Raw genomic sequence first — 23153 nt, forward strand, 5'->3', positions numbered from 1 at the left:
AAGACAACAAGAACTTGTAATGTCATGGTATGCATATAGACAAAGAATAAAGTTGCCAGTTATGGCGATATGTGCAATAAAAACTGATTTAGCTTTCTTTTGTGTGATGCTGCTGTGGGGGGAAAAAAATTGCACCTTAAACTTTTTAAATGTCTTTTTTTTCATAAATATTTTAAATATATTTACACATAACTGAAAACAAAAACAAAAAATGAATGAAATGAAAAGCAAGGTGCTTATTTCTGAAATCATTTTTTCAATAAAATGTATTGTTCTGAAATTATAATTGGCTACATTAAAGCTCAACCCTTGTGCTATCCTATGACCCCACCTTTACATTGACGTGTTCTCCCTACCATGACAAAGGTGGATAAAGGTGGAAAGATTTCATGTAATCCATGGACACCAATGAAGATCACAAATCATTGTCTAGTGTGTACATGTTGACATGTGGACATTTTTGCAGCTAGCAGGTATGTTGATAACATTTCAGTGTGTGTGTGGACAGGCCCCGCCCTTTTTGTACTACATTTTAACCTTACCGTAATGATAAACAACCAGTAAACCTGTCTATGCTGCTTCATGGTCCCCCCCCCCCTCACTGTCATCCCCCCCTTTCTCTAACATCCCTCTCTTCTTCCCTTCTTTCCTTTTCCGTCCAGTCCAACACCCGACATTTTCAAACATGGTTGAAATTTTTTATTCAGACATACCTTTGGTTTGTCTGAAGATTAATAACCCCTCTTGTTAAAGTAAAATATGTCCAACACAATAGGCCCTCAGCTCTCATCTGCCTGCCTAGCTGTTGGACAGGACAAGTTAAAAAAAATAAAAAAAAACGTGGCAAATAACTCTGGGGAATAACGCCTGGCGAATATTCGTCCCGGTGTGTACGGGCCTGAAGGGTAGAAGTAGATGAGAAAAGAGGACAGAACCCCGGAGCACCATAGTTACCCCAGCTTCAACTTCTAGCAGCCTTTTAAAACAAAAAGTTATTGTTATTAAGTTTAATTTAAACACATTAACATTAAGTTAAATAATCTCTGAATACTAGCTAGTCTGACAATAAGCCTGTCCAAAGAGGAATGTTTTCAGTCTAACTTTGAATGTAGAAACTGAGTCGGCCTCTCTTCCATGAGCTGGGAGCTTTTTCCATAAAACGGGCTTGGTGGCTAAACGCTCTACCTCCAACCGTACTTTTACTAATTCTAGGAACCACAAGCAGTCCTGCATTTTGTGAGCGAAGTGTTCTTATCGGATGGTAAGGGACTATGAGGTCCTTAATATAGGACGGGGCCAGTCCATGTAAGGGCTTATAGGTTAACAGGGGGATCTGCAGGATTCTGCATCTCTTTCTGTGTATCAAAAGATTAGTGACACAGTGGCCTGGTGACAGCAGGCTTGTGCTAATCTTTCATTTCTTTTGACCTTTTTCTTTTTTTGTTGAAATTCGGTTTTTTAATCAGCTGCCATCTTTGTGTTAGTTGTAACATTCAATTCTATTTTTTACAGAATGAAAAACAGGAAATCTCTCATATCAGTTTAAGCAAAATTAAGAACATGTTCACCAATTATAAACATATTTTTGACAAAGTTTGAATGTTTTTTAAACATCCAAGGACATAAAATAGTAGCTAAAGTCGCTCAGCAGCGCTCAGCTTTCGGAGGTTTGGGTGACCTTTGAAGGCTCCATTAGGAAACTACAGATGGATTCAGAGCTGGACATGAGCTGAAACTCAAGAGAATCTTGTCCGCTGTCGGTTTGTTCATCCAGAGTTTTTGGTGTTGCTCCAAAACCGATTATTTACTCTTTTATCTCGAGGAAGAAAACTCAAGTTCCGCAATTCCTCCTGCACGCGCGCGCCGCCTCTGCTTGAGTCTCCGCGGTTCTCATGGTGTGTTTAAATACAGCGTCAGCGTTGATCAGCGACAAACTAGACAGCAAAACAAACATGGCAGAAGTAGCTCCAGCTCCCGCCGCCGCTCCGGTCAAAGTCGCCAAGAAGAGGACTTCCAGGCCGAAGAAGGCCGGTCCCAGCCTCAGCGAGCTGATCGTCAAATCAGTGGCCGCTTCCAAGGAGCGCAGCGGCGTGTCTGCCGCCGCCCTGAAGAAGGCTCTGGCGGCCGGAGGCTACGATGTGGACAAGAACAAAGCCCGCGTCAACACCGTCATCAAGGGCCTGCTGACCAAGGGGACTCTGGTCCACACCAAAGGCACCGGCGCTGCCGGCTCCTTCAAGGTGAGCAAGACGAGCGAAAGCACGAAGCCCAAGAAGCCTGCAGCAAAGAAAGCCGCTCCTAAAGCCAAGAAACCCGCAGCGGCTAAGAAGTCTCCCAAGAAGGTCAAGAAACCCGCAGCAGCGCCCAAGAAAGCAGCCATGAGCCCCAAGAAGGCCACGAAGAGCCCCAAGAAGGCGGTGAAGAAGCCCCCGCAGCCAAGAAAGCTCCTGCTAAGAAGGCAGCCAAGCCCAAAGTGAAGAAGACAGCAGCCAAGAAGAAGTGAAGAAACATCATCAGAATCCTGTAGAACCAAAGGCTCTTTTAAGAGCCAACACTTATTCTGTCAGCAACTCATTCCTCTGATCAGATTTGGAATAAATCACTTCAAACTGCTTCATTAGCAGATGGATACGTGAGGGGAACAAATGCTGAGGGGTGAATTCCTAAAGTAACTTAAGAAATCTGAACATCAACACGTACAAAATCTCAACTCCAAAAGAATAAAACGTTTCAGAAAGCACGACAGACCAACGTCATAATCCCAGTCACAAAAATGCAAATTTAGTGTCCAGATATCAAATCTTTTTAGAACTTCTCTTAAAAGTTTAGATTTATAAAAAGTTTTGCTTTTTTTAATTGACGTTTATGTTACGTTAATGCATAGAGGGATTTGTACATTCAGGGCCACCGTAAGAAAATGTAACTGCAGCAGGACGTGTTCACACCTAAGATGCCAAGCAACGAATTATATTTCACAAATTAGACAGCGTTTCATTTCCAACTCCGTCGAGATCACAAGGTGTTGCAATCTTATCTATCCTCCTGAAAACCGAGGAAAAGTCTTACATTTTGTTTTTGCGTATCTAAAAAACCTTACAATTTCATTTTTTGTGGATATTTTATTTTAAGTTACAACAGGTCCTTTGTAGAGGACAACAGGACAATATTCCTTTGAAAACAGAACTCAATTTGGGAAAGCAGAAAAAAAAGGATCAGATATTTAGATCTTTAGAGTGATATTCACCCAAAAAAACATTAAATGTGTTCTCAAACTCTAACCATCCTTTTACTTGGACCATCTGCCACAGAGGAAGATCGACCGGAAAATTGAGAGCTTTTATTGGCTGAGCTCTCTTCACCGCAACAGACCAGTAGAATCCTCTGCTTCACTTTTTTCTCCTAAAGATAATGCGCAGACATTAAACTGGTTCTGGTGTCTACTACAGTTGACATTCATTAAATGTCTGTCATCACGTGACACATCACTGGAAAGCCCATATATCCTCTATAGCAAGTGTCAAACTCAAGGCCTGGGGGCCAAATGTGGCCCTCCATGTCATTTTATGTGGCCCGCGAGAGCATACAATTTTTAATTTCTTAAAATAAAGAATCAAAATTGGTGTGTATTCATATCTAGGGAGAATCAGACTTGAAATATCAGATTGGGCAACTTTACATTGGGACTTAAACACTGTCCATATAACCTGACTGAATCAAATGTAAACGGATTTATTCTAGAGAAACAAACTTTTTCTATGCAGCTGTATTTGTCATTTAAGACGTTACAATAAATAATGAGTTAACATTGAGAGGTTACGTTTGTTTTTCATTACATTCAGTTACATGTTTAAGTTATGTCTGGCCCTTTGAGGACAACCACTATACTGATGTGGCCCTCAGTGAAAAGGAGTTTGACACCCCTGCTCTACAGAGTAGAGTAGGATCTGGAAAAGTATCCATTAATTCTTTACAAGTACACTGGTGAAATAAAACATTTCACGTATAATGGACATAAAACGCATGGGCCGAGTCTCAGGAGATTTTCAGTAATTTCAAGTCAACTTTTCTTCAGAACTTTGGGTGGTCCTTAGAAGGACCTTTGGTTACTTGGACACTCATGACAATATTCTAACCGCCGAAGCCGTACAGGGTGCGTCCCTGTCTCTTCAAAGCGTACACCACATCCATGGCGGTGACGGTCTTCCTCTTGGCGTGCTCTGTATAGGTGACGGCATCACGGATCACGTTCTCCAGGAAAACCTTCAGCACTCCGCGAGTCTCCTCGTAGATCAGACCGGAGATCCGCTTGACTCCACCACGACGAGCCAGGCGGCGGATCGCTGGTTTGGTGATTCCCTGGATGTTATCACGGAGGACTTTACGATGACGCTTAGCGCCTCCTTTACCGAGTCCTTTCCCGCCCTTGCCTCTTCCGCTCATTGCTTTGTCGATTTGTTCAAGACTATTTGAAGCTCAATCTGGAGAGTTCTGCTTTTTATCCGTAGTTCGAGGACGTGTTTGAAGACAGAGGCGGGAGTTTTCTTCTTCGATTTTATGTTCGCTCTGAAGTTTTGTATTACGAAAACCGGCACTTTGACGCCACCATGTGACCAATAATAAAAATGCGGTTCAATTCCAAAGCTGCGTTATACTGCAAATAAAATACCCGTTAGATTTCAGTTCTATCATTGGTAACTTGACGACTGAAACGCAGTCCATACAGACATTTAAAGGAAATCTGCTGCAGATCTGAACCGACAGTGTTTTTATTATTTTAAAGGTGCTTACTGTTTAAACTAAAATGTTGACATTGATACATATATGCTGTAATTTTGTTGTGAAATAATTTCCTGAATTAATGGCCATTCATTTTTAAGCACTAAAGTAGGGTTTTATCACTCTCCTTGGACTCTAATGTATGATGTTGCAGACCCTCGATAGGCACAGAGTCTAATTAAACCGCTTTAGATGAAAAATACAAAAAAGGCATTTAGGATTTATTTGTATTTATTTGTTTTTTTTTATTTTACAACAATTAATACGAAGTTCTGTATGGTGTCAATTTAGCATCTAAAGAATTGCGCATCAAAACCATAAAACCGCACATCAAAACCCCAAATCTGCGAATCAAAATGCATAAATTGAGAACCAAAACCTATAACTTGCAACCCTAAGCTATAACTCAAAGCACAATTATATTTCTCTGTTGCCGATTTGTTTTCTTGCCATTCTGAAATCCTGATTTTGAGTTGCAGTTTTATTTTGACACCGTCTTTTTGAGTTGTGCTTTTATATTTTGCGGTTTTGATTCTAAAACCTGTCGACAAGTAAAAACACTGTGAAGTCAGTCAAGGGGAGGGGAGGGTAGGCGAGACATTCCCAACATCCAGAAGCTCATTGGCTACCGAATAACTCCAAGTCTTATGTCAACATACCAGTTTCTTAGGCTGAGTCCTTCATGTTTTTCAAATCTTTTATGATATTAAACGATCAAACGTGTACTTTATGTAACCAGAGGACGTCAGCACAGTCAGACGAGGAGCTCCACCAGTAGCTGCTCGTGAAAAAAGATGTTAGAAAGTAAGGCGTAGTAGTAGTAAAAGCTATCGCCATTCATTGTTCATACCCATAGTTCTGCAACAAAGGACAGAAACATCATTCCTCGCTGGAAAGCCAGATATTCCAGCTGAATTACGGAATCCAAATTTGCCAACTACAATGAGTTACTTTTATTGGTAACAAGTAATTGAGTTACATTTATTCAACCTAATTTCTTCCGTCCATCAAACTCATTTAGTGTTTATACAAGTCAAATTTACATAGTTAACTAAATGTCACATTAATCAAATTCAATTACATGATTTTCCATCTTAATTTATTGTACTTCTTGAACTTTTATATGTCTGAGTTTGAGCCTGTAGATATACTCATTTTTATAACAATAAAAAAAAGAAAACAATATAGACTTATAGAATGAAAACATTTACCATTTCTCCAACTTTATCAGTACACCGCTACACAGTATGGGTGCTACATAAACTCATCATCCTCTCCCTCACTCTCACTCAAACCTCATATTGGCTGTAATAACTTTTTAAATAGAGTAAGGTGTGAAATAAAAAATGGCGATATTTAGGTGTACTTTTGAAGTGTTATTCCTGGTGTAATTGCATGAAATGCTGCATAGTGTACAGAACCAATCTGGGGGAAAATGCATTTAACATTGATAATGTTTAGAGGACTTTTTTGTTAACCTTCCCCTCTTGCAAACGTTGGTCGGTTTAATATTAATACATGCAATTGTGTTTTTCAAAGGGAACTTTTGTCTACCCTTGTATTGATCAAGTGGTATAGGTTTATATGGGATTAAGAAAGTAAGCAGTACTAGCAAATTGTGTTTCCAAAAAGTAATTGTTCCATTAATTTGATTCAATGTCCCTGATTTCATTTTCATGTAGATGCAATCCTGCAGGAATTAAAAGAACATGGCAGCAGCTAAAAATGAAGTATAAAAACATAATTCAATCAGGTCAAATTAGAGCATGTCATGGATGTAGGCTTTGTTGACAATATTTGACATATGAAACATCTACATAGCAATACCTAATGTTGTTTTCATTTTGTATATGTAATTGACTGCAACGAAAAACGGTAACGCTCAAACAAAAACGTATGGGGAAATGACAATAAATCGAGTATAGTTCTCAAAATCCTCGCACGACGTAAATGTAATTCTCTACGAATTAATGCAGCCTCCTCATCTATTGGGTCCTCCAAAAAAGGACAAGCCATTCTTGTCACTTAGACCGTCTCTGTGTGACGGAAATGTGGGCAATGAAGGTTAAAGCGAAAAATACCGCTTCGTCTTTAAAAAGGGGAGGGGACCGGCAGAAACCTTGAGTTTAGAGAATAAAACCTGCTCCCGACCAAGTTAGGTTCACAGCATAAGTAACCATGGACACTGACTCCGAGTATAAGTTACCTCTCTTTCAGAAACGGGTTTGACTTACTCTGCTTTCTCTGGTTTAACAAACCTCCCATTCTGAAACGGAAAACCCAGGGTTTCCCTGATTTCAGGGTTAACGCACTCAGAGTTTACACTTAACCTCCTTTCTGAAACAGGCCCCTGGATTTCTCCTTCGGGAGATTAATAAAGTTTATATCTATCTAGCAAATAATTAAGTTAGATCAATGTAAAATGTTTATTTTTCCAACATCTATTTGTGGTCTTATCACCCTCTCACAGTGGAAAAAGTATTATTTGAGCTTCTTCATAAACTAAATATTCAAATGGACACACCATGCTGCTTCACCTCTTCACCTCAACATACCCTGAAACATACCTCCAATTCTGGAACCAAAAGCTGAGGTTATAATCTTCCTTAACCTCAAACTCACCGTGGTTACTAGCATATCCTACTTTCTGGAATTCGCCCCTGGACTCTGTTTAATTGTTTTTGTTGTGTACTTTAGTACTTGCTTTTATATATATATATATATATATATATATATATATATATATATATATATACATATACACATACACACACAAAGTTTTACATGTTTTTTACAGTTAAAATGTTTGTTTTTTACACTTTTGCAGCTGCATTTAACATTCAATGAATGTAATTGGTCTCTTTTTGCAGTCATTTCTGAATGTCGTTGCCACAGATAAATCAATTTCCCCATCGTGGCATCAAAGTGATCCAATTTAACGAATGAACCACTTGATTCAAATCACAACCATTTGGTGTATATATATATATTCTTTAGATCCACAAAACTTATTCATGTCTCAGACATGTTCACTTGTGACAGAAGGTTTATAGCTTAATGCAGTCAAAGCCTCAAATCAGAATTTGTATCCAACCTATATAATCCAGAGAATTGACCAGCTCCTTAGATAAATTGTGTGGCTCTGAAAAGAGCCGTTTGTTTGTGTGGATCACATCAGTCCGTTTACTTGGAGCTGGTGTACTTGGTGACGGCCTTGGTGCCCTCGGACACGGCGTGCTTGGCCAGCTCCCCGGGCAGCAGGAGGCGCACGGCGGTCTGGATCTCCCTGGAGGTGATGGTGGAGCGCTTGTTGTAGTGAGCCAGACGAGACGCCTCGGAGGCGATGCGCTCGAAGATGTCGTTGACGAACGAGTTCATGATGCTCATGGCCTTGGAGGAGATGCCGGTGTCGGGGTGGACCTGCTTCAGCACCTTGTACACGTAGATGGCGTAGCTCTCCTTCCTGGTCTTTCTCTTCTTCTTGCCTCCTTTGCCGGCGGTCTTGGTCACGGCTTTCTTGGAGCCCTTCTTGGGCGCAGACTTGGCGGGTTCAGGCATGATTCCCTTAGAATTTACTTCGAGATAATCTGACAAGTGACGGGCGGAGCTGTATTTAAATATTTTCCATACAAATGTAACTGTGCCATCTCTTGCTTATAATTGGCCGATCGTCTCGGCTGCATAATAGGGTCCTGCTTCTTTGTTGGAAACAGCAGATGACAGCAGAGAAGTGCCTAAAATTATCTTTTTAAATGCATTTTAACTGTAATGTTCTCTGCTTAAAATAGCTTTATTGCGTTTAAAATAGTGGTTACATGTGTCCAATACATTTAAACTACTGTAATGATTATTCTAAATTAATAAACAAATACAATCATAGTGGAGTAAATAAAAAAGGAAGATCAATACATTTCAACGGAGAATTTATTTAATTTCACAATGAAAACTTCTGACAAACTATACCAAGCTGAGAGTCATCCTGTATCTAAAATACACAATTTCCATCACATATTTCACATTTTAACATGCATATCATTATCAACTGAACCAGGGGTTGGCAACCTGGGGCACACAGACGGTTGGCATGCAGAGGGAAAGACAGTGGTAAAGGAACAGTTAAGGAGAAAATTTGGAATTAGCACCTAGATGTAATTTTTGGACAACTTCTGCTTCTTAAGTGCTGCGACTAATAAAGTTTTGCTAAATGCTTTGATACTTAAATTAAGTCTAGATATGACTGTCGTGAATTAGAGTCAAAAAGATGGAATGTGAGGCTAAAACTAGTCTTTGTTGCACGTAGATGTAGAACAATCAGAAAGTGTTTTCAGGAGCTATGGAATAGAATGTAATTTATCTTGACTTGCATTTCATGCTTTGTACTTTAGAACAAACCGTTCTATGCTGGTTATCAAAAATGTATCTAGATTATAAATCTTCAGTGTGGGCCTTTGAGCGTGGAATGGTCAGGTAATGACAAATGGAGGGATTGTAAAGAGGCCATGCTCTTATATTTGCCGTTGCCCACAAACCAACCTAAAAATGTATGCACATTTATCATCTTGACAGAAGAACATTTATTCTAATTTTTAATAGAGAAAATGATCTGAATGAGAGACGTGTGTGGCTCTTAAAAGAGCCGTTGTGTTGTTGGTGGATCGTTGATCTACTTGGTCTTGGCGGGCTTCTCGGTCTTCTTGGGCAGCAGCACCGCCTGGATGTTGGGCAGCACGCCGCCCTGAGCGATGGTGACTCCGCCCAGCAGCTTGTTGAGCTCCTCGTCGTTGCGGACAGCCAGCTGCAGGTGACGGGGGATGATCCTCGTCTTCTTGTTGTCGCGGGCGGCGTTTCCGGCCAGCTCCAGGATCTCAGCGGTCAGATACTCCAGCACGGCGGCCAGGTACACGGGGGCTCCGGCTCCCACACGCTCCGCATAGTTGCCTTTGCGCAGCAGTCTGTGGACACGACCCACGGGGAACTGCAGACCAGCGCGGGAGGAGCGGGTCTTTGCCTTGGCACGGGCTTTTCCGCCGGTCTTTCCACGTCCAGACATGTTTAAGGTTCTTATCTGATTCTACAGAGAAGAGAAAGTGAGCTGCAGAGTCGCTCTGCCTGCTTTAAATGGTCGCGAGCGCGGGTCGGTTTCCTGCCAGACCAATCAGAGGACAGGCTTCCAGCAGAGCAGCGGGAGGAGACCGCTCTGTAAATCAGCGGTCTTTTTGAACGGATCTGGGTCCAATCAGCGGCTCTCATTCGGGCGCGAGGCGTCTCGTTGAGCTGCAGGAGGAGCCGCTGTCCAATCAGGATCCAGATCTGTTAAGCTGCGTCAGTTTCTCGGCGGCTTTAAGAGCAGCGAGACTCCGCTACTGAAGCAGATGATTCTGTAAAGACAGACGAGTCAGTAAAATGGCCAGAACCAAGCAGACCGCCCGTAAATCTACTGGAGGCAAAGCTCCGAGGAAGCAGCTGGCCACCAAGGCTGCCCGTAAGAGCGCCCCGGCCACCGGAGGAGTGAAGAAGCCTCACCGTTACCGTCCCGGTACCGTGGCTCTCCGTGAGATCCGTCGCTACCAGAAATCCACCGAGCTGCTGATCCGCAAGCTGCCCTTCCAGCGGCTGGTGAGAGAAATCGCTCAGGACTTCAAGACCGACCTGCGCTTCCAGAGCTCTGCTGTCATGGCTCTGCAGGAGGCCAGCGAGGCTTACCTGGTGGGGCTCTTCGAGGACACCAACCTGTGCGCCATCCACGCCAAGAGGGTCACCATCATGCCCAAAGACATCCAGCTGGCCCGCCGCATCCGTGGGGAGAGAGCTTAAACACCCCGTAACTCGAAGTAACACAACGGCTCTTTTAAGAGCCACTAACGCATCTCCTGACGAGCTTGAGTCCAATACACCCACATTGAAATGCATAAGTATCGCAAGTGTTGTAAAACAGTTACTCCAGTTCAAATGTCTAATTATTTTCTCTAATAAAATGTCCAAAAGGCAAAGTCTTTCCACAACACTTTAGCTTTGAATTGAGCTTTTGGAGCAAGTTAAAATTGAAATACCGGTACAGTTTGTGATTTGATTTGAAATGGGTTTATTTAAAGTCATCAAATAATGGTACACAAAAACATTAATCAGTCATAGATTCAGACAACGATTTATCAGACTTAAGATAATTAGACAAAATTAAATATTGCTTGAAAGTAAGTGAATTTCTATAATCCCACCCAGTTATACTGTGACCATTTTATGACATGATTTATCCACATGGCAGATGCAGATCAGTTATCTAAAATGTATGCAAATGATGTTATCAAAATCATGCATATGATAAAAAAAAAAAAAAAAAAACTAATACTATATCAGTAAAATAGACAACACTGTTTGAAAAATCTTCATAGCAATAACTGTTCAAGTATCGAAAGTTAAAAATATGTGCAAATTATGTTTCAATAGGAAAAATCATGAATATATTTTAGGGCAAGTGAAGTAATATTAAAAATCAATCAATTTAGTCATCAATAAATGATTAAGAATTTATGTTTTAATAAAAAGGTAATGCTGAAATATAAAAAGGGTCCATATTCTGTCCAAAGTCCAAGGTGGTGTTCCCTTTCTGCTGATTAACAGCCGTTCCTCTGGGTTTAAACAGAGTTTATAGTTCTTTTCACTGTTATGTCTGCAGACAATAGATGAAGGTCCGTATCCTTCTTCGGCTTTTAACATTGGTTGAAATTCTTGATGAAAACGGATGAGTTCCTATGGGGAAAAAAAGACTACAGTCCCTGACAAAAGTCTTGTCGCTTATCCATTTTGTAGAAACAAAAGCGTATAACCTCACTATTAATGAATCCATTGGTTTAGGAACTGTCTCATATGAAAGCTAAAACCCTCCCAAATTATGTTCAACATAGTAAAATAAAATTGCTTCACTGAAGAAAGATTGATCATTTAATGAACACTGAAAGGTCACATTTTGGCAAGACAAAAGTTTTGTCGCCTACAGAGAGTAATGTGAAAATTTAACAAATAATTTACTTCAAAAACAAAAACATGTTGCATAACATCAGTGAAATAAGTAGTGCTACTGTGAGATCCATATTTAATATCTTGTATGACTTCCATGAGCTTGAAGGACAGCATCCATGCGGTTTGACAATGATTCTTACAATTTATCAATGAAGTCATCAGGAATAGCAAAGAAAGCAGTCTTCCATGCCTCCCAGAGTTCATCAAGATTCTTTGGTTTGGTCTTCCATGCTTCCTCTTTCATTCTACCCCAGACATGCTCAATGATGTTCATGTCTGGTGACTGGGCTGGCCAGTCCTGGAGCACCTTGATCTACTTCGCCTTGAGGAACTTTGATGTAGAGATGGAAGTATGCGATGGAACACCATCCTGCTGCAGAATTTGACCCCTTTTATGGATGGGAATGTAAGAGGTAGCTAATACTTCATGATATTTAAGGCTATTGATATTGCCTTCCACCCTGCAAATGTTTCACACACCCCCATACTGGATGTAACCCCAGACCATGATTTTTCCACCACCGAACGTAACTGTTTTCTGGGTTAATCTTGGGTCCATGCGGGCTCCAGTTGGTCTCCTGCAATATTTGTGGCGGCTGGGATGTAATTCAACTGAAGACTCATCTGAGAAATCCACCTTCTGCCACTTTTCCAGCGTCCATCCTTTAAGCAGGCTGTGGACCTTGGCAAATGCCACACGTTTTTTCAATTGCCTTTTGTTTATTAAACACCTGTTCACAATGACATTAACACTTCGGGACAATTTAGAGTAACCCTTGTGTTATCCTAGGCACTTTACCATTGGGAGTTGGGTCATCTAGACCCACTAGACAGTGCTCTGAACCTTTTTTCGTCAATGATTTGTGATCTTCACTGGTGTCCATGGATTACATGAAATCTTTCCACCTTTCCACCTTTATCCACCTTTGTCATTGTTGAGTGAACACGTCAAAATAAGAGTGGGGTCATCGAAGGCCGCCTTTACACTGCATGGTTCAAGTGACCCAATTCCGATTTTTTCCTCTCCTGTGGCACAGATCGGATATGATCGGTGAATGTGTAAGCAGGACAAAAGCGCATGGATTCAGTTTTTCTCAAATAGGATACAGGCCTCTCTCATATGTGGAAATAAACCGGAAACGAATCGGATACGTGCATTTGTGTTTGCCATGTAAGCAAACCAATCGGATATTCCCCAGTAAATGCGAGTCGTACCTCAGTGACATCAATTCAGGACACCACCAACTGAGATCACATGACTAAGGTGCTTTTGTGCTGATTTTGCTGTCAGCGTGTTACCTTTCAGCCTCAGGCTTCACACCGTAGTTGGAAACCGCTGTTATGTCCGGTCCGGTCCCGGTCGGGACGCAAACAGTAACTAATGAAGCGGGACACCGTTGCTATGGAACAGGCTAGAAGCCGTTTATTTCTTTGGGGGGCGTGTATGGGGACCGTGTGTGTGAGCGCGTGTACTTGCGTGTGTGTGTAACGAGAGCGGGTGTGACCGCGGAGCGGGGGACTGTCGGAGAACCGTAAATTAAAAATAAGGTGTCTCCCCCAAAAGTTTTGGAGTCTTTCTTAACCCCCTCTGGAGGCTGAGGGTTCAGAATGGAAAAGTGAACACTGAGGAAATCTCCCGTGCGTTTCTGACTACGGTCGGCAAAGAGAAGTCATCGCGCAGGAAAGGTTCAACACTTGGATCAAACTGTTAGTACAGCACTTCTGCAAACACTTCTTCATTCAAAACTCAGAGAGAGCCGAGCAGCCCTCCCTTTTCCTCTCCCGTGCATCCCCTCAGGAGCGCCCAAGGCAACGCCTCCTTCTGTCGCCGCCTTGCCTCCATGACAACCGCAATCACAAAAGTCCGTAAAAGGTCCACGGAAGGTGGAAATACTGCTACGTAGTCCTCAGAACGTTTACGTTTGATAGTTCAGCATTGTATAGTGTAAATGCAGTAAATGATATGGGTCACTTTTAAAAGATGATGTAAGCGGGTCGTCAAAAAAATTGGATATAGTCAGAAAATGGGATTTGTAGGCATAAAGACCTGCAGTGTAAATGCGGCCTAAGATAGCACAGGGGTTTTAAAACACCCGTTCACACTCACATTCACACCTAGGGACAATTTAGATAAACCAATGTCCGCTAATGCCCCATCATCCCATCAACATTGGAGCTCTTCAGTCGTACAGTTCTGAACCAGATGCCAGCTTGGATGAGGAAAACAAAAATGTAAATGAATCTATTGTCTGCAAGTTGATGAGTCAGAACAGAGTAGAGAGATACTCGGAAACAGTTATGATCCTAAATAATTTTATGTCCTCCATCATTAGAAAAGTGCTACAAGAACACGTTAAAACCACCAAAAACGTGATTTTCATTGGAGTTGGTCCTTAAGAGATTTAAAAACGAAACTGGAGAAAAGTCAGTACACAACCTAACCACTATAGGGGACAAAAAACCCAATATACAATTTAAAGTCTGTAACTTGCCTGGGAATATCACAAGTTTTATTTCTAAAAGTTTTCATATTAGTTGAAGATGTACCCAGGTAGTTATTTTACCGCCAGTTTATTACAATGACATTTGATGCAACACATTTACACACAATTTAAAAAATATTTTCTTTCCCCAAAAAGTGATTTATAGAAATTTTTGTTTATGCCAAAGCAACTGCAATTATTGAAAAACAATGCAATGACCCGCCTAAACAATTTTACACAAAAGATTGACATGTTCCAAGTTTGTTCTTAAGTTTTAAAAGAAAAAAATTGTTAAATGTACCAATGTTTTGATTTGATAAATTATTTTCAACTTTGTTTAAATGCATCTGTTGGCCACTTAACTATAATCTGGTTTATTACTTTTATTCAAACCTGACTTCAGAGCTCGCTTAAAGTCTGTACCATGTTTGTGCTTGTGCTAAACAGCAACGCTGTAACAGACGCTTTAACCCGATGCATCATGGGAAGTATAGTGCACCGAAGCAGAACGACTCACATCTCCCAAGTTTTATTTCAATTCCAGTTGATTTAGGGTAATTAGGAGACAAGTCAAAACAATTCGACAGACCCACTAGAATGATCATTTTTGCTTTCAACATATTCTTGCAGCATGGTTTAGTGTATATATACAGAAGAAATACTACTGTATATTGAGAACATTTAACAGTTTCTATTCTTCCACATAGAGGAATGAGACTCGTCAGATCAGGTGTGTGGCTCTGAAAAGAGCCGTTTGTGTGGATCACATCAGTCCGTTTACTTGGAGCTGGTGTATTTGGTGACGGCCTTGGTGCCCTCGGACACGGCGTGCTTGGCCAGCTCCCCGGGCAGCAGGAGGCGCACGGCGGTCTGGATCTCCCTGGAGGTGATGGTGGAGCGCTTGTTGTAGTGAGCCAGACGAGACGCCTCGGAGGCGATGCGCTCGAAGATGTCGTTGACGAACGAGTTCATGATGCTCATGGCCTTGGAGGAGATGCCGGTGTCGGGGTGGACCTGCTTCAGCACCTTGTACACGTAGATGGCGTAGCTCTCCTTCCTGGTCTTTCTCTTCTTCTTGCCTCCTTTGCCGGCGGTCTTGGTCACGGCTTTCTTGGAGCCCTTCTTGGGCGCAGACTTGGCTGGTTCAGGCATGTTGTCTTTCCGCTTCGACACAGATGACTGCTGGTTCTACCGAGATTCCTTATTTATCCCCTTTGTAAGCAAAGCCAACTGTGCTGTTGCAGCGTCCTGATTGGCCACTGTGCGTCGTTGCTCGTATTTAATTGGCCGGTCTTGGTAGTTCGGTCCTGTCGAACTGCTGAATTCGTTACCTTGTGAGTTGATCAAATGCCACAATTTAACCGAAACGTATCTTTGTTGCATTGAAGTAGCAACAATATATATCCACGTTAATCCACCAAGAGGGGTAAAAATGAGTCCCGAGACCGAAAAAGGGTAAAATAAAGGCCTCAGACCACTCTCTCCGAGGACGTGACAGAAAACAGGGGCAGAGCATTCGCTTTTTCGTTTAGGTTTTAGAGCTGGACAGCTCCCTAGCGCCCTCAAGGTCACGTGAAGTGAGGAACAAATAACATATTTTTGTATCAAAACATGCAGCGCATAATAGAAAAATACGTTACTGAAAAAAACAAATGTTTCACGTTAAGTGAGGTGTATAAAATATATTAGTGACTGGCACTTCAATTCCCTCTCAGCAGCTGATACTTTCTATTCGACTCCTGGGAAAGAACAGTCTCTTTCGACTCTATACTCTGCAAAGGAATGCCTTTGCGGCCTTTATTTTGCCATATCTTAGCAAATGTTTGCACGTTTTGTTAAGATTAATTTTTGTTGCTCAAATTAAAATAATCATTAAAATAATCAGATGATGGGGCAGATACCTTAAGTTTTTTCTCTGCTCCTCTTGATTCATAAAATATAATTTTTTTAATTGTTTTGATGTAAACAAATAAAATAAAGTAAATGCTATTTTTTTTTTTAACAAATGAACCAGTTTAACCCTTGTGCTGTCTTAGATGACCCCACCCTTACTTTGACGTGTTCTCCCTACCATGACAAAGGTGGAAAGATTTCATGTAATCCATGGACACCAGAGAAGATCACAAATCATTGAAGAAAAAAAGGTTCAGCGCACTGTCTAGTGGGTCTAGATGACCCAACTCCCAATGTTAAAGTGCCTAGATAGCACAAGGGTTAAATACTTATTGTCCCGCAAGAATCCGAGAGGGGAAAAATGAAAACAAATTTAAAGTTAAAGGATCTTTTTTATTATTATTATGAAAATAAGAAAAAGTTGATGAAGTTTTGGAGGCCTTAGCCTCTCCACGCCGCAGTGGTTCTCTGTCTGTCCAACAGTCAGCCTCCCGGGGGCCACCATAGCGGACACGCTCACTCCAACCCCATGACCTTACCGAAACAAGTTTTGTAAGGTCAACCAAATTATGACTGTGGCCAATAAGCAAATAAAAGGTGTACTTTGTACAAAAAGTGTCTGTGTTTTTTGTTTTGTTTTATAAAAAAAACGATAATGCACAATTAAGTGACTCTGCGTAATGTAACTACCAAAAAGTTCAGTTTCAATTCAGGAAGTCGTGAAGCTTTTACACAGATGCATTAAGTCCAGTGGATGTGCTCTAATGTGGATCTTTACAGAAAAAACAAAAAACTGTTGATTTATCCTCATCCAGTAAAAGCTGAAGCATGAAACTCCTCATTAAAAACGTTTATTAAGCAGTTTATGAAAGCTATGAAGCACTGCTAAATACGCTGTCATCCAGTTTATAGGCGGTTCTGGAGCTGTGATGCAACGATGGCTCCATTGATGACAGAGCATTCAAAAGCTGCACAGAAAAGAGTCAAATCAATTTGGTAGTAAAGTCTCTGGAAGTCTGCAGAATTAAAAAGAAGAATTCTGTCCTTATTTATATTCAGTGGGTGTTTAACCCAGACTAAAATGAGCCATTTATGGACATAAAATGTCCCATTTAACCTGAGTGCTCATTAAAAGTTCATGCAGTCTCTTCACTGCCCTCCAGTCAGGACTTATAAATATTTATGACCCTCACAAAAAGTCACACTCCTCCCTGAAAGCTGACTTTGTCCTTGTTTGGCTTCTTTTTTTGGTCTTTTTTTTTTTTTAAATTCAGTCCACACGCTTCCATGTCTTTGTCTTTTTTGTTTTTTTGTTTTTTAAGTCAAAAAGGTTTTCTCATGACTTTTTTATTAAAGCTGTCCTCTAAAAATCTGAAAAAAGGTTCCCATTTCCCAATTACAACTTGTTTGGTTGATTTTGTTTGATGAAAAAAAGACAATAAATCAAATACATAAGTATAGTAAATCTATTTGAGATATTCTTTCAAAAATTGAAAGGAAAACAAATCAAAGTAAATGATGCATTCTTCTTGACATTACAATTTCTCCAAATCATAACTAGTTATATTTGCATGTATACATACAGTACTCACATATGGAATCCGTATTTTAAATCAATTAAATATCATAATTGTCAAATATGGTATGATTAATAGCTTGAAACGGAGTAGGAAAAAGTAAATTTGCATAATCCCACCCATAATTTGATTTTTTTTACTTGTTGCCACAATCTGGTTCTTGAAGTTGAATTTAACCATTCTGATGAAAATGGCGTTTTTGGTGTTTTTAAAGTGTTCTTCTGATGATGGAGGACATATGTAAATACAATTTAACAGTTTAACATTGCATTTTGAAAGTATTTCTTAATTAAAATTGGTGCAACATTTGAAAAAGGTTGTAGTTGTTATGTAGAAAATAAAATGGGTGGGCCACAAGCTTCCTGCTGCTTGCAAACAAACAGATCCACGTCTTTGTTTTCTTTGTTTTCCTCGTTTGAGCTGGCAACCGGATTCGGGGCAGGATAGCTACACTGAAAAAAATGACTTGTTCAATGAACAGAAAAATCATGGAAAATATTTCCAGGAAATGTATTTTGTGTCTTTTAACACAGTTGCCTCGTGTTAAAAGACACAGTTTAATCTATTTTTGGTCAAACAACTTGACTAAAGTGTGTTCAACTCAATGTCTTAACTTCATGTAAACCAAATTCTAAAATGTTTGTTTAAACTTCTGTTACATTAGTTTTTGTGACAAGAAAATGTAAAGTCAATTCTACTTTGATTCTCATTTTCACTCTTTGATTTTACTTAACTCACATATGACAAAGTTTAAATGACTAGTAGAGTAAAACAGTCAGACAACAAAACACAACACCCCAACAGGCAAAAGGGAATGGTATCCCACAATTCCTTGCACTGCCAGATCTTTCGAGATGTCGACACGTGTTGTTTGAACTTATTACAGTGAAGTTGACTCAATATATAAAAATTGAGTAAAAAACACTTTGTAAGGTTTTAAGTCATATTTACTAAACAGAGTTATGTACATCTTAGAAACTTGTTTTCTTTGAGTAAGAGCCACATATTATGGTTGGGGAACTTGTTCACACAGCCTGTTTCATTTTTTTACAGTGTACAATATTGCTCGCCATTGTTGTTGCACTGATAATGTCAGGTTTGGGGTGTGAGGGGCTGTTAAGTGGGGGATGATATAAAACTCAATTGAGGGTGATGGAAAATGTGGGCTGGGTTGTCTGCACCAACAACTCAGAGACGGATTTGCAGTGGAACTCCGCCTGCTCTGTAGAAACGGTCCTAAAAAACCTGCAGGGGTCACTGTGGCTCCAGGCAGCATCCGCATGAGTGCTCTGAGCTGACATCACAGTGAAAGCACTCAGTAAAGTCAGTGTTTGCTCTGAGAAGAAGGAGTGCGCTCAAAGCTCGGTCAACAAAAACAGACTCTTCTCTCTTTGGCGTGTTTACATGAGGTGAACATTGCGGCTCTCGTGCACAGCTCCAGCCTGTTTACATCCATCGGAGGAGCCCAGTCATTTTTCATTCCCAACATAAGCCACCTTTTCCTCCTGTGAGAATGACCAACACTGTGCAGCACATGTAAACTGGAAAAAATACATTCGGCTAACAGGCTTCAACATTTAGCTAAAACGTTGTTGTTTTTTTAATTGACCTTATTTAAACTTTCTCGCCTCACATGCGAAGAAACCGTTTTTATATGGATGTCAGTGACTTTGTATGAATGTTTCAGGGAGTTTTTACTAAATTCTGTGTACATTTATGTTAAATTTGAGTTTATAAACTTAGTTTGGGTCCAACTTTGTCCTTGTCCTTTGCACGCTCCCGTGCTTGCGTGAGTTTTCTGCAGGCGCTCCAGCTTCCTCCCAGACTTCAAAAACAAGCTTCAGAAGTGGTTTGGTGACTCTATGTTGCCTCGAAGGATGGAATCTGTTTGTGTGGCCCATAATGCATCTTGCTTTCGCCCCGAAGAGGCAGAGATAGGCTCCAACAACCGGTGTGACCCTGCAGAGGACTGAGCAGGAACAGAAGATGGATGTAATGCTGTTGAGACAGTGGAGATTCTGGCAGTTAAAGATGAACCACGGCTAAAATATTTTTTTCTACTTTATTGTTTTTCTGAGTTCTTCAAAAGATATAGAATGAGAAGAGAATTCCAAGGAATTGACAAACAACCCTGTTTATGGATTTCCCTCATGAGAAACTTACTTTGTTGGTTTTTTTATTGTACGGTAATCCTATTCACAGCCTGGTTCGTCTCTCCATGTACATTCATGCTTTAGAACCGTATTGTGACAAAACTGTTATAGAAGCAGTTCATGGAGCAGCGTTTAAGACCCGGGTTCTCAGAGAAGATCAAATGTTTTGGTTCTGCAGCAGCTCAGTCTGTGTCAAATTTCCCTTAAAAGAATCTTCATTTAAATTAAAACATAGAAAATGTAAACAAAAAAAAGTTTTTAAAAAAAACTTAATTTGACATAAATGCCCAAAAAAATTGGCAGACATTGGCAAATAAATTTTAATTTTGTTTTTGCATTTCTGAGTGTTTCTTCTTCATTAAAACCTTTGTGAATCAGGAGCAGATGAAAAAATGCACTAACCTCCTGCTCCGCTCCGTTCTGATGCATCCACCTGCAGACAAACAGATCATGAACGTTTTTGTTTTCCTCGTCTGAGCTGCAATCTGGATCTAAACTGAATGGCTGGATAGCTCAGACATTGCTAGCCATTCTTGTTGCACCGCTAATACGATAAGATAAGGATACTTTTTTGATCCCAGCTTGGGAAATTGGGTCCGCCGCATACAGGTTCACGACAAACAAACAAACAACAGGTGACAATCAGAAAAAAAACAATCGGTTTGCATAATAGCTCTAGAAAAACAGACATCATAATGTTAGGTTGGTGATGTGAGGAGCTGTAGGTTAGTGGGAAAGAGTGTTAACAAAGGATAACAGGAAGTAGAGTGGCCTTACTCCACGCCAGTGGTCCCGCCCACATCTCAGAAGCAAAGTTTTAATAAACTACTGCCACAGCAGAAAGTATATCCTAAAAACAACACTTTTTAAGATTTTTAGTTTGGCCTAAAACAACATAATCATAGTCAAAAGACAAACTGGAACACTTGGTATTAAATATATAAATAATGTCTCATTTTTTTCCACAATGAACTATTTATAATACATCTACATCAAGTTAAAATATGTGGATCAAATTAGAGACAGTGGGTAAATACAGTGCTTTTTTTCGGAACCATATTTTTGCATTTGAAACTAACATTGTTGTGATCAAAACTAACCAAATCACCCCACATATCCTAATTGGTACATTTATATGTCATAAAAATATTATGTTGTCATTTTTTGTGGATTTCATTAATTTGAAATTCAAGGGGAAAAAATCAGTTAATTCTTTAATGTTGTGCCTCTCAGTGGGTTAAAAGAAATATCAATCGGGGGAGTTTAGACTAGATTTGTCTCATTGTTTAACCACATGTGAACTCACAGACTATTGAACTTTACATATCAGTGTGTTGATTTTTGATAAACCATAAATGACATTTAGGGAGAAGAAAACCCAAAATGCCGAATTCAATTCCTGTGTCATGACTAATCTGCTCATTTAAAAGACTAAAAGATTTTTGTCAGTTTATCCATCATCATAATCTTTGTCTTCCTAAATTGCTGTTCATGCTGAAAACTGCAAGATTTCCTGTGAGGTCAGACATTTCTCCGGTGTTTTGGGCTTTAGCGTGCATTCAGCTGACATCTATTCATCTGTGTTCAAAAGGTTTCCTTTGATGGCGCTTCGAGGCTCCCCGCCCACGATGATCTCAGCTCGCAAACCGCGCTGAGCCGACTGGATCTGCACATCTTTGAGCGTCAGCGTTTGCCGTGCGGGCGTCTGAGTTCAGAGGGAGTCTCTGCAGCGGTGAGTCACTGCTGCTTCAGCCACATTTTCACTGTTGGCAAACAAACAGCAGAACCTGCTCGGGCTGATGTCGCAACACCCGTGTTTCCTCTGAAAGAGTGGTGTCTGCAGCTTTTTTCCCTGCGAAAGCGCAAATAACGCCGGCTTGAACGGCAAGAAATGTTCTGAGCTTTCAATCGTCACCTGCCATGATGATGCACTTCTACTAAAACACAAACACCCTGACGTCAAAGCAGCAGTTACTAGAAAAAGTGCAGGAATGTTGTTTAATGATAAAAAGTGCAAAAGGAAAGTAAAAGTAAGAAAAAGAAACTGTCATTATGAAGGTGGGGTGCATTTTGAGCAAAACCCCAAACTCTACTTGTTACCTTCTCAAGGTTTCCATTAACACTAAATTAACACACTGATACTGAATCTGAATAAGGCTACATTAATTATAATATTATGATGTTGCATAACATTAACTAATCATGTGTTATGTTTTTTTTTCTTCAGTAAACAGAATCTTCTCGTACCAATTGAATGTTTTCACTACATCCCAACACCAGAGTCTTGTTTGTTCACATTTTGAAATCTTTGCCTCATTTACCTCATGCTGTCCTCATTACAAACACCGTCATTACAAAAGCTGAATGAGTCAAAAGGAAACTAAGGATAAAAGCTGCGGAAAACATCTAGCAACTTTATTTTGTCACAAATTTTCCCCTTCAAAGTCCCACTCCCATCATCTTTTGATCTTTTTTTCGAAAGTTTTTTCAGAGGTCTTTTAATTATAATTATGCCGTTTTTAGCTAAAAAAAAAAAAAAAAAAAAAAAAAAGCTGTCATTTTCTAGGCCATAGTTTCTGCAGAGCAGCAGGAGTTCAATAGAAATTCGCCTCTGAGTTGTGGATGGGGATCCATTGGCATGGAGCCGAGAGCTCTCTGTTTACATGTATCCTGCAAGCTTACAGCTCCTCACAACCCCAACCTAACATTAGCAGTGCAACAAAAATGGTGAGCAATATCAGCGTAATCCAGCCGTGCAGTTTTGATCCAGATTCCAGCTCAGACGAGGAAAACAAAGACGTTCATGGATCTGTTTGTCTAAAGGATGATGCATAGGAATGGAGCGGAGCAGGGAGCTTGTGGCCTCTATTATTTTCGTTACAAATAGGATCTTTTTCAAATGACACTTTTTCGTTTGCTTCTGCATATTTTTGAAGGCACAATTTTAATCGGCTTCCATCTGGTCCTGTTTCACAACAATTTGAATAAAGAAATACTCAGAAATGAAAATTTAAGCTTAATTTTCTTCATCTATGTCAGGGGTGTCAAACTTATTTTCATAGAGGGCCACATCAACATAGTGGCTGTCCTCATAGGGCCAGATATAACTTATACATGTAACCAAATGTAATGAAAAATGAATGTAACTATTCCTCCCGTTACATAACTAATTATTTACTCATTATAACTTTTTAAAGTGACAATTACAGTTGCATAGAAAACATATGTTTACTTGTTACTCCAGCATAAATCCT

General features: G+C 40.2%; 5 protein-coding genes and 1 pseudogene across 5 annotated transcripts; 2 read left to right on the plus strand and 4 right to left on the minus strand.

Annotated features, from left to right (window-relative positions):
• Positions 1-1853: 1853 nt before the first annotated feature.
• Positions 1854-2732, plus strand: LOC101170398 (annotated as a pseudogene).
• A 968-nt stretch (positions 2733-3700) lies between these two features.
• LOC101170646 (histone H4) lies at positions 3701-4470 on the minus strand. The gene has a single exon (XM_004065527.4). The coding sequence runs from the start codon at positions 4438-4440 to the stop codon at positions 4129-4131; it is 312 nt and encodes a 103-aa protein (XP_004065575.1). The 5' UTR covers positions 4441-4470; the 3' UTR covers positions 3701-4128.
• Positions 4471-7908: 3438 nt separating this feature from the next.
• LOC101170898 (histone H2B 1/2) lies at positions 7909-8366 on the minus strand. Its single transcript, XM_023954407.1, has one exon. It carries the CDS (start codon positions 8332-8334, stop codon positions 7960-7962), a length of 375 nt encoding a protein of 124 aa, XP_023810175.1. The 5' UTR covers positions 8335-8366; the 3' UTR covers positions 7909-7959.
• A 997-nt stretch (positions 8367-9363) lies between these two features.
• LOC101171134 (histone H2A-like) lies at positions 9364-9847 on the minus strand. The gene has a single exon (XM_011480632.3). It carries the CDS (start codon positions 9824-9826, stop codon positions 9440-9442), a length of 387 nt encoding a protein of 128 aa, XP_011478934.1. The 5' UTR covers positions 9827-9847; the 3' UTR covers positions 9364-9439.
• A 283-nt stretch (positions 9848-10130) lies between these two features.
• LOC101171054 (histone H3) lies at positions 10131-10602 on the plus strand. The gene has a single exon (XM_020705953.2). The coding sequence runs from the start codon at positions 10180-10182 to the stop codon at positions 10588-10590; it is 411 nt and encodes a 136-aa protein (XP_020561612.1). The 5' UTR covers positions 10131-10179; the 3' UTR covers positions 10591-10602.
• Positions 10603-14789: 4187 nt separating this feature from the next.
• Positions 14790-15611, minus strand: LOC111947380 (histone H2B 1/2). Its single transcript, XM_023954411.1, has one exon. It carries the CDS (start codon positions 15426-15428, stop codon positions 15054-15056), a length of 375 nt encoding a protein of 124 aa, XP_023810179.1. The 5' UTR covers positions 15429-15611; the 3' UTR covers positions 14790-15053.
• Between the last annotated feature and the right edge of the window lie 7542 nt (positions 15612-23153).

This window comes from Oryzias latipes, chromosome 1 (assembly GCF_002234675.1).
Source record: "Oryzias latipes chromosome 1, ASM223467v1".
Taxonomy (NCBI): Eukaryota; Metazoa; Chordata; class Actinopteri; order Beloniformes; family Adrianichthyidae; genus Oryzias; species Oryzias latipes.

Excerpts from the sequence above, each read along its gene's own strand:
- LOC101171054 (XM_020705953.2), top strand. The coding sequence starts at position 10,180 with ATGGCCAGAACCAAGCAGACCGCCCGTAAATCTACTGGAGGCAAAGCT.
- LOC101171134 (XM_011480632.3), bottom strand. The coding sequence starts at position 9,826 with ATGTCTGGACGTGGAAAGACCGGCGGAAAAGCCCGTGCCAAGGCAAAG.
- LOC111947380 (XM_023954411.1), bottom strand. The coding sequence starts at position 15,428 with ATGCCTGAACCAGCCAAGTCTGCGCCCAAGAAGGGCTCCAAGAAAGCC.
- LOC101170898 (XM_023954407.1), bottom strand. The coding sequence starts at position 8,334 with ATGCCTGAACCCGCCAAGTCTGCGCCCAAGAAGGGCTCCAAGAAAGCC.
- LOC101170646 (XM_004065527.4), bottom strand. The coding sequence starts at position 4,440 with ATGAGCGGAAGAGGCAAGGGCGGGAAAGGACTCGGTAAAGGAGGCGCT.